The following is a 16,428-nucleotide window of genomic DNA, read 5'->3' on the forward strand; positions in this document are numbered from 1 at the left end:
TATTTTAGAAACCGTTTCTATTTTCTATTATTGCGACGCTGCGGCTGGATCAACAGCATTCAAACTATATGAACGTAGATAATCTCAGGTGATTATGTGCTTTATTCAAAGTTAAACCTGCCTTATTTGAGTTTGAATATCATTTTGCGTGACCTTATAGCCATACTGAAATCAACAATAGGAAACTTGTCGCAAGTAGTTAGGTCACCGTGTTAGGAACCTGCACCCTGCTGGACAAAAGGGAGATATATCACATAAGTTAAGCAGCGGGGAGCCTCAGGGTTCGGTGCTTGGTCCTCTCTTTTTCTCCATATACACAATATAACTAAGAACAATCATGCAGATAGTCATGTAGTGTTAGCAAGTGTAAAAACACATGGTCAGAAATAGGGCTGCACGATGTGTCGTTTAAGCATCGATATCGCGATGTACGAATCCACGATAGTCACATCGCAGGATGTGCGATGTAGGCTGTCGTAGTTGATCCGTTATTCATTAACTGTACGGGCCAGCTACTCCCCTGCCCTTGACGGTGTGATTCGCGGATTAATTGCACAGCTTAACCATCATAGAGTGAAAGTTTATAATTGACAGGACTGAAAACCACATGCAAGTTTAACAGGCTCAGAGAGAGAGAGAGCGCGCGCGCGCGAGAGAGACAGAGAGAGAGCGCGCGCGAGAGACAGAGAGAGAGAGAGCGCGCGCGAGAGACAGAGAGAGAGAGAGCGCGCGCGAGAGACAGAGAGAGAGAGCGCGCGCGAGAGACAGAGAGAGAGAGCGCGCGCGAGAGACAGAGAGAGAGAGCGCGCGCGAGAGACAGAGAGAGAGAGCGCGCGCGAGAGACAGAGAGAGAGCGCGCGCGAGAGACAGAGAGAGCCCGCGCGAGAGAGACAGAGAGAGAGCGCGCGTGCGCGAGAGAGACAGAGAGAGAGCGCGCGAGAGAGACAGAGAGAGAGCGCGCGAGAGAGACAGAGAGAGCGCGCGCGCGCGCGAGAGAGACAGAGAGAGCGCGCGCGCCGGCGCGCGAGAGAGACAGAGAGAGAGCGCGCGCGCACGCGAGAGAGACAGAGAGAGCGCGCGCGCGTGAGAGAGACAGAGAGAGAGCGCGCGCGCGAATGAGAGACAGAGATGTGACTCTCTGTGACGCGCTCTGTGACGCGCTCTCTCTGTGATGTGACTCTCTGCGATGTGACTATCGTGGATTCGTACATCGCGATATCGATGCTTAAACGACACATCGTGCAGCCCTATTTCTGACCATGTGTTTTTACACTTGCTAACACTACATGACTATCTGCATGATTGTCGAGAGAGACAGAGAGCGCGCGCGCGAGAGAGACAGAGAGAGCGCGCGCGAGAGAGACAGAGAGAGCGCGCGCGAGAGAGACAGAGAGAGCGCGCGCGAGAGAGACAGAGACAGAGAGAGCGCGCGCGAGAGAGACAGAGACAGAGAGAGCGCGCGCGAGAGAGACAGAGACAGAGAGAGCGCGCGCGAGAGAGACAGAGACAGAGAGCGCGCGAGAGAGAGACAGAGACAGACAGAGAGAGCGCGCGAGAGAGAGACAGAGACAGACAGAGAGAGCGCGCGAGAGAGAGACAGAGACAGAGAGAGCGCGCGCGAGAGAGACAGAGACAGAGAGAGCGCGCGAGAGAGAGACAGAGACAGAGAGCGCGCGCGCGCGAGAGACAGAGAGAGCGCGCGCGCGCGCGCGCGAGAGACAGAGAGAGCGCGCGCGAGAGAGACAGAGAGAGCGCGCGCGAGAGAGACAGAGAGAGCGCGCGCGAGAGAGACAGAGAGAGCGCGCGCGCGAGAGAGACAGAGAGAGCGCGCGCGCGAGAGAGACAGAGACAGAGAGAGCGCGCGCGCGAGAGAGACAGAGACAGAGAGAGCGCGCGCGCGAGAGAGACAGAGACAGAGAGAGCGCGCGAGAGAGACAGAGACAGAGAGAGCGCGCGAGAGAGACAGAGACAGAGAGAGCGCGCGAGAGAGACAGAGACAGAGAGAGCGCGCGAGAGAGACAGAGACAGAGAGAGCGCGCGCGAGAGAGACAGAGAGAGCGCGCGCGAGAGAGACAGAGAGAGCGCGCGCGAGAGAGACAGAGAGAGCGCGCGCGAGAGAGACAGAGAGAGCGCGCGCGAGAGAGACAGAGAGAGCGCGCGCGAGAGAGACAGAGAGAGCGCGCGAGAGAGACAGAGAGAGCGCGCGAGAGAGACAGAGAGAGCGCGCGAGAGAGACAGAGACAGAGACAGCGCGCGCGAGAGAGACAGAGACAGCGCGCGCGTGAGAGACCGAGACAGAGAGAGCGCGCGCGCGAGAGAGTACATTAGAAGTACCATCAATGTTTATAGAAATGTATATGGATTTATTTTGCATGTAATTTTTTTTTCTTATGAATATATATGTATTTTTGTTTTGTTTGTTTCTATTCTGCTATGTACAATGCTTTGGCAATATGTACCTTTGTATGTCATGCCAATAAAGCAATATGAATTGAATTGAGAGAGAGAGAGAGAGAGAGAGAGAGCCGTTTTCAAACAACACGAAATGAGAATGTAAGTGTGCTCACCCCATTTTTGTTTGTAAGAAAAAATATCGCAATATATATCGCAGAAAAATAAAATATCGCAATGTCATTTTTTCCCAATATCGTGCAGCCCTAGTCAGAATGGAGAGCTTCAGAGCTCAGCTGCTGATAATGTTGTTCTTCTGTCTGTAGTTTTATGAAGCGGATGAGCAGTACCGTCTTCAGGAGGCTCAGCTGAAAGCGCGGCTAGATCAGCTGGAGAAAGAGTCTGAGCAGCATCAGGCCGTCGTCGACGCTCTCAACCGCAAATACACCGACGCCATCGAGAAACTGCAGAACGACAAAGCCCTTCTGGAGGTCAGGGACACATTCACATGCTGACACCCACTGTGTTCACTAGTAGTGCTGCAGGATTAATCACATGATGATCATCTCGTCAGTGAAGTGGTTCTGTGATCAGTAGTGAATCTCCATCACCTGCTCTCAGACCGAGCAGCTTTCATTACACAGAGCCGTAGTTCACTGACAAGACACGCAAAACCAAAGCATGAAAACGATCATGAATTTGAAGAAATAGTTTGACATTCTGACAGCTGTATCTTCTCAGTGAATACAGCTCTGTGTAATAAATGCTGCTCCATATGAAAGCAGGTGAAAATACCACATTTAATAACATGTTTTAACTGTCTAAACTGCTGGAACAATCGGCTGTCGGCAAAGAGCCATGCTGATAGTTTCCCTGGTTGAGTCTGTTGCTGGATCAGAAGGCTCTGTGTTCATCATACAATGTGAGAGCGCCCTCTAGTGGCTGAATCACTGACAGCACGTGCTGTGTGTTTAGACACGTGACGCTGCGCTGAACAGAGGTGCGTTTCCCAAAATCAACTACAGTCTCAAGTTCTGTCGTTACCAATAGTGTTCAGTGAAACTTATGACCAAAGTTAGCCCTATTTTAGTTTTTGTTCAGTGTACATTTTAAAAACTATCGGTTAAATAATCTGTATCGGACAGTGTGGTCCACCCTAGATATCGGTCGACCTCTAATTGTGTTAGTTGTGTGTTTATTAGTCACGCTGAATGAATGAAAGCAGTTCAATCTTCTGTATATTGAGCTGCAGGGACTCTGGTCTTCAGATGATCTCAGAAGCGCTTCACTGACGAGATGCACATGACTACCACATATCGTGTATATGTTATATATATATATATATAAAATGTGTGTGTGTTACGATATAACTAACAATGACATATTCAGAAAACAATGAAATTGAAACCAAATAGTGTTGAAACAGGAAGTGAAGTAAACAGAAGAGAATGACAAAATAATGGACATGACAACCTATTTTCACAAATATACCTGACGGTAGGGCTGTCGCGATAACCGCAAAATTGTAATACCGCGCTATTGACAAGCAAACCGCAGAGGAAAGATAGCAACCGCAGAAACCGCGGCAACCGCAGTGTTGGTTTTTTTTTTTTTTTTTATGAGGCTGTGGCCTTATTGGGTTTTTTTTTTCAGTTTGTCACTGTGCATTCAATGTTAAATAAATTATATTAATGATACAATATGGTCACGACTGTAATTTTCTCGCGAGCCGTTGTAGCTTTATGGTGCTTCGTTAGTTTTGAATAGGCCGGCTGAAACGATGGGAGGCGCTCGATCTCGTCCCAAAACCTAATGTCACGTTGCCAGTTTGGGAACATTTTGGCTTTCAACCCAATGAAAAGGACGAGCCAGCGAATATAGATGAGCCGATATGCAAAATGTGCTTCAAAAAAGGTTCCTGTGGCACTGCAATACATCTAATTTGAGGTCATCGGGACATTCTAAAACACTTAACGGGAAAAACGCTTAATGTGGTTTAATGTACTAATACAGTGATATTAACAGACCAAACTCACTAAACATCATATTAATAAAGTATACTATCTACAAAAAATCAGATGATCCCTGAATATGAATTCAGCGCGTTTAATATCACGTTAAGCCTTTTCCTCTCATAGAAAACAATCATAAGGCTTAACGTGTTATTTAACGACATGCATTCATTCAGGGATCATCTGTTTTTTTGTTTTGTTTTTTATACATTGTATACTACTTTATTAGTATAATGTTTAGTGAGTTTGGTTTTTAAAAATCACTGTCTTAGTACATTAAGCCACATTAAGCGTTTTCTTATAACGGTTGTCTATGGGAGGAAAAGGCTTAACGTGTTATTAAACGAGTTGCATTCATATTCAGGGCTCATCTGATTTTTTATAGATAGTATACTTTATTAGTATGATTTTTAGTGAGTTTGGTCTGTTAATATCACTGTCTTAGTACATTAAGCCATGTTAAGCGTTTTCGAGTGTCCCCTGTCATCCAGCGCAGCTGCCCCCTCAAGCATCAGATCGCGGAGCAACATCAAAAAGACCAGCTGTGACCGGCCAACAGTTAGGAGTAGCTGAAGCCTTTGCGAAATCTGTAAAATACAGCCGTGAAAGTAACAGGCATACCTGCTGAAGTCACAGACAACCTCTGTGTCAGTGCCCATACCCAAGAGAGCGTGAGCAGATAACGAGCTCACACACTATCTGCATGAGGAGTGCATCGACTCCAGCGCGAATCCACTGTCCTGGTGGGCCAGTGGTGACCCGATAATCAGTCTAGATTTCCGCTGCTGTCCAAAGTCGCGCGCACATACATGTAATACATGTTAGAACTTGATTTCTTAAAAAAAAAAAATATATATATTGGAAAACGCATGTTCTTGTTGCTGTTTGGCATTTAACAATAAATAAAAATGTTTTAAAACGTCTCTGTCAGTTAAAAAAAGCAACAATATATGCTACATAACTCAACGATAGAGCTTTGTATGCAGCAAAATCAGGATAAATTAGCTTTGTAAAAACAAACAAAAAAAAAAACCGGCGGTAATACCGCATATCGCGCTATTGAGCCACCCATAATAACCGCAGGGGAAATTTCTTAACCGCGACAGCCCTACCTGACGGGGCCCGGAGGACAGACGCTAGTCCGATCTCTCTCAGTCCACATGCATGAAGTGTAAAATGAGAAGGGCATAACCTTATGAGAAAAGAAAACACTTAAATCACTTTGGAGACTTTCATTCTGATCTAGTGTGTCTCAGACGGCTGTTTTAACCCAACGCTGGTGCTCCTGATATGTGGTTGATGATGACGTGTGTATGTGCATGAGGAGGTGTAAATGTGTCTGTTCAATGGTGTCAGGTCAAGGCTCAGACGCTGGAAAGAGAAGCCAAGGACTGTCGAATCCACACTGAAGAATGGTGAGTATTCACATTCACTGATGATCCTGTGTTTCTGTTGTGTAGTATGATCCACTTTCTTCTTATCCGCTCCCACTGATGGAGTGTAATTTATGATTCATCACGGCTTGCTCTGGGAGCGTCAGAGCTTCACCAGGCCACAGTTTGTGCACCGAAGCTGGCAAACTAAAAGCAAATACAAAGAACCCAGCTTTAACCGCAAATATATTCATTTGTATTAGAGCAACCCCAAAAGGCATCAGACCTTTCGGTGTTCATATCAAACCACATTTAGAGGTTTTAAATATGAACATCTGAAATCAAACACACTTCCTTGGAAGTTACTGTAAAGAAGCCTATTATCAGTATGAATTTAGTTCATCCTCATGTATACAGACACAGGAAGTCAGTATCCTTCACATCTTCCTATAGTCACAGAGGGTTTGAAGGCCCAGGCCGTGATGGGCTTTCAGGAAACAGCTGCAAAAGATGCCTTTAATCAGGAAGTAAACACACTTCCTCAGAGATCAGATCTATTATTAATCCTTATACCATATTTTTCGGACTATAAGTTACACCTAACAGGAAATTTGTGATCTCTTGTAAACCTAGATTAGATCAAGTATTTATCAGAGAGGTCATACAAGACTGACTTGTGCATGTTTGCTGAAAGGTGCTCAGATTGAACATATTCAGTCACACTGTCAAACATGCTTTATTGGACTGTCCTGCTTTTAATGCATGTAACGCTTATTTAGTGAACTCACTTAGTTATTTCGCATATTTTTTGCTATGAAAAGTTTTAGAATCCTTATCATATGTAATATAACTTGTTTGTTTGCTGTTTTTTATATTTGCTATACTTGTACAAACCCGATTGCAAAAAAGTTGGGACACTACAAATCGTGAATAAAAACAGAATGCAATGATGAGGAAGTTTCAAATGTCAATATTTTATTCACAATACAACATAGATGACATATCAAATGTTTAAACTGAGAAAATGTATCATTTTAAGGGAAAAATAAGTTGATTTTAAATTTCATGGCATCAACACATCTCAAAAAAGTTGGGACAAGGCCATGTTTCCCACTGTGTGGCATCCCCTCTTCTTTTTATAACAGTCTGCAAACGTCTGGGGACTGAGGAGACAAGTTACTCAAGTTTAGGAATAGGAATGTTGTCCCATTCTTGTCTAATACAGGCTTCTAGCTGCTCAGCTGTCTTAGGTCTTCTTTGTCACATCTTCCTCTTTATGATGCACCAAATGTTTTCTATGGGTGAAAGATCTGGACTGCAGGCTGGCCATTTTAGTACTCGGATCCTTCTTCTACGCAGCCATGATGTTGTAATTGATGCAGTATGTGGTCTGGCATTGTCATGATGGAAAATGCAAGGTCTTCCCTGAAAGAGGCGACGTCTGGATGGAAGCATATGTTGTTCTATACTTGGATATACCTTTCAGCATTGATGGTGCCTTTCCAGATGTGTAAGCTGCCCATGCCACACACACTCATGCAACCCCATACCATCAGAGATGCAGGCTTCTGAACTGAGCGCTGATAACAACTTGGGTTGTCCTTGTCCTCTTTAGTCCGGATGACATGGCGTCCCAGTTTTCCAAAAAGAACTTCAAATTTTGATTCGTCTGACCACAGAACAATTTTCCACTTTGCCACAGTCCATTTTAAATGAGCCTTGGTCCAGAGAAAACACCTGCACTTCTGGATCATGTTTAGATACGGCTTCTTTTTTGACCTATAGAGTTTTAGCCGGAGACGGTGAATGGCACAGTGGATTGTGTTCACTGACAGTGTTTTCTGGAAATATTCCTGAGCCCATGTTGTGATTTCCATTACAGTATTATTCCTGTATGTGATGCAGTGCCGTCTAAGAGCTGAAGATCATGGGCATCCAGTATGGTTTTCAGGCCTTGACCCTTACACACAGAGATTGTTCCAGATTCTCTGAATCTTTGGATGATATTATGCACTGTAGATGATGATAACTTCAAACTCTTTGCAATCTTTCTCTGAGAAACTCCTTTCTGATATGGCTATATTTCGCCGCAGCATTGGTGAATTGGTGATCCTCTGCCCATCTTAACTTCTGAGAGACTCTGAGAGGCTCTTTTTATACCCAATCATGTTGCCAATTGTCCTAATAAGTTGCAAATTGGTCCTCCAGCTGTTCCTTATATGTGCATTTAACTTTTCCGGCCTCTTATTGCTTCCTGTCCCAACTTTATTGGAATGTGTAGCTCTCATGAAATCCAAAATGAGCCAATATTTGGCATGACATTTCATTCAGTCTCACTTTCAACATTTGATATGTTATCTATATTCTATTGTGAATAAAATATAAGATTATGAGATTTGTAAATTATTCCATTCCTTTTTTACTCACAATTTGTAGTGTCCCAACTTTGTTGGAATTGGGTTTGTATTTATTTTTCGGTTTTTGCAATGAAAATAGCCTAAGATGCTGACGTGGCATTGAATAAATATATAGTACTACTGACCATTTAATACACCGAGGTGCGAAGCAGATCCACGCGCAGCTCGATGAAGATCAGCCGTCACTTCTCACTCAGATGTCTTCTGAAATACCTCCTCCATTACATATAGCTGTGACAGTGATGTTGAATAGCTGATGTGTGTGTGTGTGTGTGTGTGTGCCAGTCAGCAGCAGCTGAGGAAGTACCAGAGTGAAGTGAGCAGTCAGTTAAAGCACAGCAGCAGTGTGATCCAAGAGAAAGTGCCCTTCAACGACACTCGTGAGTATCACACACACACACACACACACACACACACATGCTCGCATACATGTGCTCACTCACTCACACACACACGCTTGCTCACACACACACTCACTCTCTCACACACACTCACATTCGCTCCCTCACACACACACTCGCTCTCTCGCACACACAAACACACACACAAAAAACACACGCTCGCTCACACACACTCTCCCGTTCAAATACACACACACACACACTCTCGTGCGCACACACACACACACACACACACACACACACCTGCTCTCCCGCACACACACACACACACACACACACACACACACACACACTCGCTCTCCCACGCACATACACACACATACACTCACGCACAGGCACACACACTCACACTCACACACGTTCACACTCGCATGCACACACACACACACACACACACACACAGACTCACACACACTCACACACTGTTTGGACGTGTGTGTCACTGTGAGTATTGTGTTTCCTGCAGAGCTGAGTGACTACAACAGTCTGAATGTTCCTCTGCACAACAGAAGGCATCAGGTGAGAGGAATGCTGTCACGTTTACAGAGACAACAATATTCAGACTTGAACATGATTAAGAATCTACCATGTAAAGAGATATTTGATTACATCATTCTGGCTAATGTCATACTCAAAGTAAACACAAATCGACATGTGGAGTATTCCTATTTTAGTCACATTATCGAAGTGCAGTATAGACGTGTGTGTGTGTGTGTGCAGCTGAAGGCGCGTGACGTGGCGGCTCAGGCTCTGGGGTTTGTTCAGAGTCTGGTCTCGGCTCTGCTGAACCTACATTCATACACCGAGCAGAGAGTCCACATCTATCCTCTGGACTCCTCCATCGAGGCCATCTCACCCGTCAACCTGAAGGTACAGCACTCACTGCATCTGATCACTCACTCACTCCTACTCTGTGTGAATATGAATGAGAACTAGTATCTAATAATTCATGTCTAGTATTCAATAATACGTACTATTATATAATAAACAAGTCATTTTTTTAAATGACTAGTAGATAAAGAATTAGTTCTAGGACTTAATGGAGTAGATACTAGTAGCTAAAATAAGTGAACAGATGCTAGTATGTTTTAAGGATTGAATGTTAAAGGGGTCATATGATGTTGCTAAAAAGAACATTATTTTGTGTATTTGGAGTAAATTAAATGTTTTTGTGGTTTAAGGTTCAAAAAACACATTCTCCACATACTGTACATTATTGTTTCTCCTCTATGCGCTGCTTTCTGAAACACATACATTTTTACAAAGCTCATGGTCTGAAAAGTGAGGTGTGCTCTGATTGGCCAGCTATCCAGTGCGTTGTGATTGGCTGAATACGTCAAGTGTTACGCCCCTCAACATGTACTGTTATGTTCTCCACAAAAAGGCTCCGGTGGCAACAGAGAATAAAAGGAACGTCTTCTTTCTTTGCGTGAACATCTGGGTGGCGATATACAAATATTTCCACACAGTGATGTAGACGTGGGGGCGTGTTTGAATGAGTTTTAGGGGGAGTGGTAGATGAAGAATATCTCTTTGGATTTTGAGACTTTAGTCTTTGCGACCTTACAGGTCTTCTTCATGCACCAAGAGCTTGTTACACTCCAAAGAGAAAGGAAAAAATGAAATCGCATCATATGACCCCTTTAAAATAGCTGGCCGTAACTCAGGCTGAATCTGCAGCTGTAAGCCAAGCAGGATGTGTTGATTATGCTTCAGTGTTGAATTAAAGCGCTCTTGTAATGTTGAATCTACTGATTTGTGTAAGCGGAGCATGTGTCTGTGTGCAGTTCTCTCAGTATCTGCACGAGAACGCCTCGTACCTGCGTCCACTAGAGGAGGATCTGCTGCAGCTGCATCACAGCATCACAGAGGATGGCATCACCACTCTGGTGAGACACACACACACACACACACACACATGTTTGTTTTTGTGAAAAGTGGGGACATCCCATAGGCGTAATGGTTTTTATACTGTACAAACTGTATATTCTATGACCCTTCACCAACCCTACACCTAACCCTCACAGGAAACTTTGTGCATTTTTACTTTCTCAAAAAAACTCATTCTGTATGATTTATAAGCGTTTTGAAAAATGAGGACATGGGTTATGTCCTCATAAGTCACCCTCTCCTTGTAATACCTGTGTCATACCCATGTCATTATACAGAGTTGTGTCCTGATATGTCACAGAAACAAGAGCACTCTCTCTCACACTCACACACACACTGACTCCAGTTTCACTGTGTCTGCAGGAGACACTGGTCAAGCTGCAGGACTTCTCCAGATCCTTCTCCTCCTACAGCAGCTTCCTGCAGAAGATCCTGCCGTACCAGCTGCAGAGGTTCGACCGCTCACAGCTTCACCTCGACAGAAGCACACCGAGAGCAGCCCGTGGCTCAGTCAGCTGCACACATATACAGATACACACATACATGTATATAACAGGGCTGGGAAAACCAGAATTCACAACCTCAAACTGTAATTTTCCAACCTCAGTTCTTTTGTTTTTTTTTAAAATTCTTTTAATACTTTCCCCAGGGTTGCCAGGTTCACAAAACAAGGCTGACTGCTACTCAAAACTAGCCCAATCACATTTTTTTCACAGAGTTTACTCCTTTGTTGGGTGTCCCCTCTGCCAAAATCACATTAAGGGCGATCACTTTAATTAAAAACATTCTATAAGACAGCCCTCGGCAGCAGCCCTGACCTTCCCTTAATAACTAGCTCCCGTGTGTGTGTGTGTGTGTGTGTGTGTGTGTGGTCATGTGTCACAGAAACACAGAACAGTCATCTGAGCCATCGGAGCAGCGGGAGAATATGGTTTTTTACATTAAAACTGAAATCTAACTCTATTCATAAGGAATGCACTCTTTCGTACGAAAAAATGTCCTACCTTTAAACAGCAGGTCATATGGTATTTTAAAGTGTCATAATATTGTGTTGGAGTCCCCTACAGCAGATTTAAATGCATCTAAGGACAGAAAACAGTAATTTTCTCGGAATATACATTATAATATTAGAGTCATTTGCCAGTGATTTCTAAACGATTCGTTCCAAGCAAGTTTGGAGCAAACCCCTCCCTTCCATAAGCATACTCTGCTCTGATTGGTCAGCTGGCCAAGCCTGTTGTGATTGGCACAGAGAGGAGTCCTTGAGCCAGTTAGCCAGCGCTGCCATTGACAACACCTTTACATAAAACAGTATAGTGCTCCAATCCGTTCTTATAATAATAACATAAAAGACAAAAACACTTATGCAAGCGAGTCCTCCCTACAGCTAAAGTTTCTGTCTTTTAATCAGAACACAGGACAGTTGTATCACAGGAGCACCAGCCATAAATAACTCACTCGTCTCTCCCGCATTAAACCTATAACTTCCGCTGCAGCACAATAAACAGCAGTTTCACAATGATCATAAAGTCTTTGTGCTGCACTACAAACCGTATTTTCCGGACTATAAGTAACACTTTTTTTCATAGTTTGGCTGGCCCTGCGACTTATAGTCAGGTGCGACTTATTTATCAAAATTAATTTGACATGAACCAAGAGAAATGAACTAACAGAAAACATTACCGTCTCCAGCCGAGAGAGGGCGCTCTATGCTGCTCAGTGCTCCTGTAGTCTACAGTCGTGGCCAAAAGTTTTGAGAATTACATAAATATTGGAAATTGGAAAAGTTGTTGCTTAAGTTTTTATAATAGCAATTTGCATATACTCCAGAATGTTATGAAGATTGATCAGATGAATTGCATAGTCCTTCTTTGCCATGAAAATTAACTTAATCCCAAAAAAACCTTTCCACTGCATTTCATAGCTGTCATTAAAGGACCTGCTGAGATCATTTCAGTAATCGTCTTGTTAACTCAGGTGAGAATGTTGACGAGCACAAGGCTGGAGATCATTATGTCAGGCTGATTGGGTTAGAATGGCAGACTTGACATGTTAAAAGGAGGGTGATGCTTGAAATCATTGTTCTTCCATTGTTAACCATCGTGACCTGCAAAGAAACGCGTGCAGCCATCATTGCGTTGCATAAAAATGGCTTCACAGGCAAGGATATTGTGGCTACTAAGATTGCACCTAAATCAACAATTTATAGGATCATCAAGAACTTCAAGGAAAGAGGTTCAAGTCTCCTAAAGAGGATTGAGCTGCGGGATCGGAGTGCCACCAGTGCAGAGCTTGCTCAGGAATTCCAGCAGGCAGGTGTGAGCGCATCTGCACGCACAATGAGGCCAAGACATTTAGAAGATGGCCTGGTGTCAAGAAGGGCAGCAAAGAAGCCACATCTCTCCAAAAAAAACACCAGGGAAAGAGTGATCTTCTGCAGAAAGTATAGTGAATGGACTGCTGAGGACTGGGGCAAAGTCATATTCTCTGATGAAGCCCCTTTCCGATTGTTTGGGGCATCTGGAAAAGGCTTGTCCGGAGAAGAAAAGGTGAGTGCTACCATCAGTCCTGTGTCATGCCAACAGTAAAGCATCCTGGCACCATTCATGTGTGGGGTTGCTTCTCATCCAAGGGAGTGGGCTCACTCACAATTCTGCCCAAGAACACAGCCATGAATAAAGAATGGTACCAAAACACCCTCCAACAGCAACTTCTTCCAACAATCCAACAACAGTTTGGTGTAGAACAATGCATTTTCCAGCACGATGGAGCACCGTGCCATAAGGCAAAAGTGATAACTAAGTGGCTTGGGGACCAGATTGTTGAAATTTTGGGTCCATGGCCTGGAAACTCCCCAGATCTTAATCCCATTGAGAACTTGTGGTCAATCCTCAAGAGGCGGGTGGACAAACAAAAACCCACTAATTCTGACAAACTCCAAGAAGTGATTATGAAAGAATGGGTTGCTATCAGCCAGGATTTGGCCCAGAGGTTGATTGAGAGCATGCCCAGTCGAATTGCAGAGGTCCTGAAAAAGAAGGGCCAACACTGCAAATACTGACTCTTTGCATAAATGTCATGTAATTGTCGATAGCCTTTGAAACGTATGAAGTGCTTGTAATTATATTTCAGTACATCACAGAAACAACTGAAACAAAGATCTAAAAGCAGTTTAGCTGCAAACTTTTTGAAAACTAATATTTATGTAATTCTCAACTTTTGGCCACGACTGTACACTGAAGACATAGAGCGCCCTCTCGCGGCTGTAGACGGTAATGTTTTCTCTTGGTTCTTGGTTTTAAATAAATGCGACTTATAGTCCGATGCGACTTATAAATGTTTTTTCCTCGTCATGGCGTATTTTTGGACTGATGCGACTTATACTCAGGTGTGACTTATAGTCCGAAAAATACGGTACTTTATTATTAAATGAAGTTATTAGAACAACATCAGTCTACATTAATCAACACATTCTTAGGAAATAGTGGGTTCACAGCAACTTATCAGAACTCCTTCAGTTAGACAGTCATATTGTGCTTTACCTGGAAACCTAAATCTGCACTAAGTACATCGCATATTAGCACTTAAAAACAAAAAACAAAACAAAAAAAAAAACCTCTTTTTTTGACCACTCAGTGTTTCTTGAAAAACACTGGTGATGAATGGCTGAGATTGCACTTGCTTGGATTTGCAGTGTGATATTCATCCCAGTATTTCTGTGATCATATTAATGATTGTAAGACATAGCTGTTCTTTTTCAAACATTCGTTTTGTATCTCACTATGGGAATCGCCTCGGACATAATCAATCCTGGAAGCACCAATTACACCACTTCTGTTGGTTGACAGACCAATCACGAAGGTGATGAGGGAGTCCCGTCTCTCCAATATATACCATTGCATAAACGGTGCCCACTTCATTCTCGTTCTCTTCCCTGTGAGGATCTTTTGGAAGCTATCCTCAGCAAATCCTCGATGAGTGGCCGCTAAACTGTTCAAGGATGAGCCGACGTTTAGGTACGTCACCAAACGCGGCTGCTTTTTGGATGGGAAAATACTCTCTGTTACAGTGAATATTTTTTCTTTCTGCTGTTTTTTATTTAGCAGTGTGGTCCAGCGCGTCAAGGTGGGTTCTCATTTTCTTTGAGCGGTTACAGTGTTTTCTCTTAATTATTTCTTCACGTTAAGTAGTGTACGGATTGGTACGTTCCCGGCGCATTTTACGGGAATAATTTGCGGTAAGACCCGTTATCGAGAGGCACGTTGTGGTGATAATGTAATCTCTCGGTGTTTGCTTCTCTATTATGACGACTGAGAGCCCATCCAGTAGCACAGCGAAAGAGAAAGATCCCTCTCGTACATGTTCATTCGGGTCGATGATCTCATCTAAAGACTCTCATCCTCTTTGAATCACTCCCTTTGGCTTGGGACAAAGAGAAGGATGAAGATGATGAGATGGTTGCCCGTCTCTTAGAGGAGGATTTGGAGGATGATGAAGAGGACGCTATCCTCCCTCCTATCTTTCTTCCAGGCCTCGTAGTACGATCAGTGAGTCCCCCCACCATGCCAGAGGAACTGGACCTTATTGAAATGTGTAGAAGAGTGGCTGCTAAACTGTCTATTGACTGGCCATATCAGCAAGATGGTCAGGGTATAGAGAGGGATTTTTATGATGGGAAGAGGCTGCCATCGTGTGCTTCCCCAGTCAAGCAGCTGCTATCAGCCATCCCAGTATGTGTCACAGAGATTCCGCGCTACAGGGTTGTCTGCTTGTCTTTTTCAAAAAATTTACAGATCCTGTGCCGTGGCTGTCAGAGCCTAAATGCCACCTCACGGATCACAGCATACCAAGCTGAGCTCATGGACGAGATGGGGAGACAGACTGATGCTGGGTCACCCGTTTCAGCTTTGTTGGAAGAGATCTGCATCATTGCATGGGAAAGTATTTGAAATTTGTCTTCCCAGGAAGCAGATTGCTCGGCCACCACAACCCATGCGTCTAGGGTTTGCCTCTCCTTCCAGGGAGGGTCAGTCAGGGTACAGAAACCCTAGCCTCCCCCACTTCAGCAGTCAATGCAGAGGGAGGTTCACCCATAACAGCCCCATCCCAGAGGCAAGGCCTCATTTGCAGCAGTAGCGGCTAAGCATTGCCCAACTAACCCTCAGGTAGGGAAAAAGTGACGGGTGACCTAACCTGTGGTCTTGCTTTGGGTTAAAAACATGGATACAGCACTCACGGAGTCTCTGTAGCACCCTTCTACATGAGACAGGAGTCTTGTTACCCCCCTCTGCCAAAGCATCGGTGTGATTCAAGAAAAATGTTCAAAGGATGGAAGTTCTCTTGTTGGAGTGTTGGCACCAGTTCACCCAGTGCCCCACATGTTGTTTCTCCCCTCTCCACCCACGGGGTTATGCAAGAGAGAGGATGAAAGTTTACTCAAGTGTTTCTATTTGAAAGAAATTAAAATGTTCCCTGTGCATCCAGGCAGTGGGCCAAGGGCACAGACTTGTGTGAAAATGTAAACAAAAATGTATATATTTACTAGATATATACTATATATGCTAGATAGCGCCTCCTTGTCTTCAGTGAGTAGGAGCTACAGCAGTCTGCTCTCTGCTCACGCAGAGAGTACGCGCGCATGCGCAGTACACCCTTGGGTATTATCCACTATAGAACAAGGTAATCGTCTGCAGTTTGTCAGCTCGGATTTTAAAGGAGGAAATAACCTCTCTATTGAGCAGAGTAATACGGGTGGTGCCGCTGGAGGACAGCCACCATGGTTTTTACACTCACCTAAAGGATTATTAGGAACAGCTGTTCAATTTTTCATTAATGCAATTTTCTGATCAACCAATCACATGGCAGTTGCTTTAATGCATTTAGGGGTGTGGTCCTGGTCAAGACAATCTCCTGAACTCCAAACTGAATGTCAGAATGGGAAAGA

General features: G+C 44.2%; 1 protein-coding gene across 2 annotated transcripts in view; it reads left to right on the forward strand.

Moving 5' to 3' along the window:
* Nucleotides 1–16,428, forward strand: part of ppp1r21 (protein phosphatase 1, regulatory subunit 21) — a 55,964-nt gene that overhangs the window by 4,723 nt on the left and 34,813 nt on the right. For both annotated transcript variants that reach the window (XM_059566891.1, XM_059566890.1), the window contains exons 5-11: nucleotides 2,718–2,882; nucleotides 5,760–5,818; nucleotides 8,479–8,573; nucleotides 9,061–9,113; nucleotides 9,315–9,464; nucleotides 10,382–10,483; nucleotides 10,848–10,936. In XM_059566891.1, the coding sequence (XP_059422874.1) occupies nucleotides 2,718–2,882; nucleotides 5,760–5,818; nucleotides 8,479–8,573; nucleotides 9,061–9,113; nucleotides 9,315–9,464; nucleotides 10,382–10,483; nucleotides 10,848–10,936 (713 nt within the window). The remainder of the gene's footprint in view (nucleotides 1–2,717; nucleotides 2,883–5,759; nucleotides 5,819–8,478; nucleotides 8,574–9,060; nucleotides 9,114–9,314; nucleotides 9,465–10,381; nucleotides 10,484–10,847; nucleotides 10,937–16,428) is intronic.

This window comes from Carassius carassius, chromosome 14 (genome assembly GCF_963082965.1).
Source record: "Carassius carassius chromosome 14, fCarCar2.1, whole genome shotgun sequence".
NCBI classification, from domain to species: Eukaryota; Metazoa; Chordata; class Actinopteri; order Cypriniformes; family Cyprinidae; genus Carassius; species Carassius carassius.